Below are 1,343 nucleotides of genomic sequence, written 5' to 3' on the forward strand. Positions count from 1 at the left end.
TCTAGTGTCCCCGTTTTAAGTTTTACAAAAATAAAAACAATACTTGTTTTGGAGGTAATGCGCTTCTGAGCTGAAAATGTCCCCAGATTTTGTCTGAGAAATGTGGTCACCTTAGGTTAGGGTTAGAGCTAACCCCAACCCTAACCCTAAAACGGCCTTTAGAATGGGTTGAAATGCAGTAGCCCAATAGAATTACACTACATTGGAATGTGTCTATGTGATGGTTAAGCTTCTCAAGTGTTTTTACCATGGATGTTTTAAGAGACCGGATATTTCTCTTGTCATTTCTCCTTAAAATATGGAGCTTAGGCTACTGTGTTTTTCAGACTATTATTTTGGAAATTCCCGGAAATACCGTCTCTAATTGCACTTGTCTTTACGGCGAGGGAGTGGAGCCTCCAGCAGCAGAAACGCCCTGTGCGCTCTCTCCTCCAACATCCATCGGCTGCACTCTGCTTTTCTAGCCGCGGAGGAGCCACTCTGAGCGAGAAGGAAGACGAACCAGACCTCGCTGGAAGAAATGGCCTTTTAACACTAGAGAGAGTAACCCAGAAGAGACATGGATCCTTTGGCTTTTTCCTTCCAACACCACCTCCTCCTCCTGCTCGCTTCCCTGAACTGCTTCCCCGCTTCTGCTGACATGAGACTCGGTGAGTGAATTAACGGGATTCTTTTCTTAATGAGCTGCATCCATACCGTCTCCGGTCCTGAAGAGACTATTTCGGTTACTGATCTATGTGTCGTCAGTATTGTATCAGCCAGGCGGGTTCAGTGCAGCTTCACCTGAGCCGAGGATTGTGTGATAGGCCCGCCGGTCCACCGGGAAGTCTAGAACCGATAGAGAGAGGCGTCAAGTCGGAGCTGCTACACGGGAATTAGCCGTTATTGTTAACAAGGCTTACATCTGCTAGGTAGGAATATTTGTAACAACAATACACATTTAAAAAGTACTAGAAATAAAAATATTTAATGCATATTTTTCTAATTCCAATTATAAATACAATTTAAATACACAAAATAATTAAATAAATCCGATTATTTGAAATAATTCAGAAATTAAAATATATTACATGAATATATATTCATGTAATATATTTTTTCATTCTTGTGTGTGTGTTTGTGTGTGTGTGTGTGTGTGTGTGTGTGTAGTCTTGGAGACATTAATTTCTCGGATACACAGTGTTTATAAATAATATCACCTCGCTGATTTGCAGCCTGCAGGATGACTGATACAGAGATGTGTTATAGAAGATGGTGAGAGGAGTAGGAAGAGCAGGAAGAAGCTGATGTTAAGAGGGAGGTGTGTGTGTGTGTGTGTGTGTGTGTGTGTGTGTGTGTGTGTG

At 42.0% G+C, this 1,343-nt stretch overlaps 1 protein-coding gene across 1 annotated transcript in view; it reads left to right on the forward strand.

The window, feature by feature from the left end:
* Window positions 1-381: 381 nt before the first annotated feature.
* Window positions 382-1,343, forward strand: part of LOC116699375 (receptor-type tyrosine-protein phosphatase N2) — a gene marked incomplete at its 3' end in the record, with an annotated part of 318,251 nt that continues 317,289 nt past the window's right edge. The window contains 1 exon segment of the mRNA XM_032531918.1: window positions 382-650. Within this exon segment, the coding sequence (XP_032387809.1) occupies window positions 560-650 (91 nt within the window). The 5' untranslated portion in view covers window positions 382-559.

Source organism: Etheostoma spectabile, chromosome 12 (genome assembly GCF_008692095.1).
Source record: "Etheostoma spectabile isolate EspeVRDwgs_2016 chromosome 12, UIUC_Espe_1.0, whole genome shotgun sequence".
In the NCBI taxonomy this organism is placed as follows: domain Eukaryota; kingdom Metazoa; phylum Chordata; class Actinopteri; order Perciformes; family Percidae; genus Etheostoma; species Etheostoma spectabile.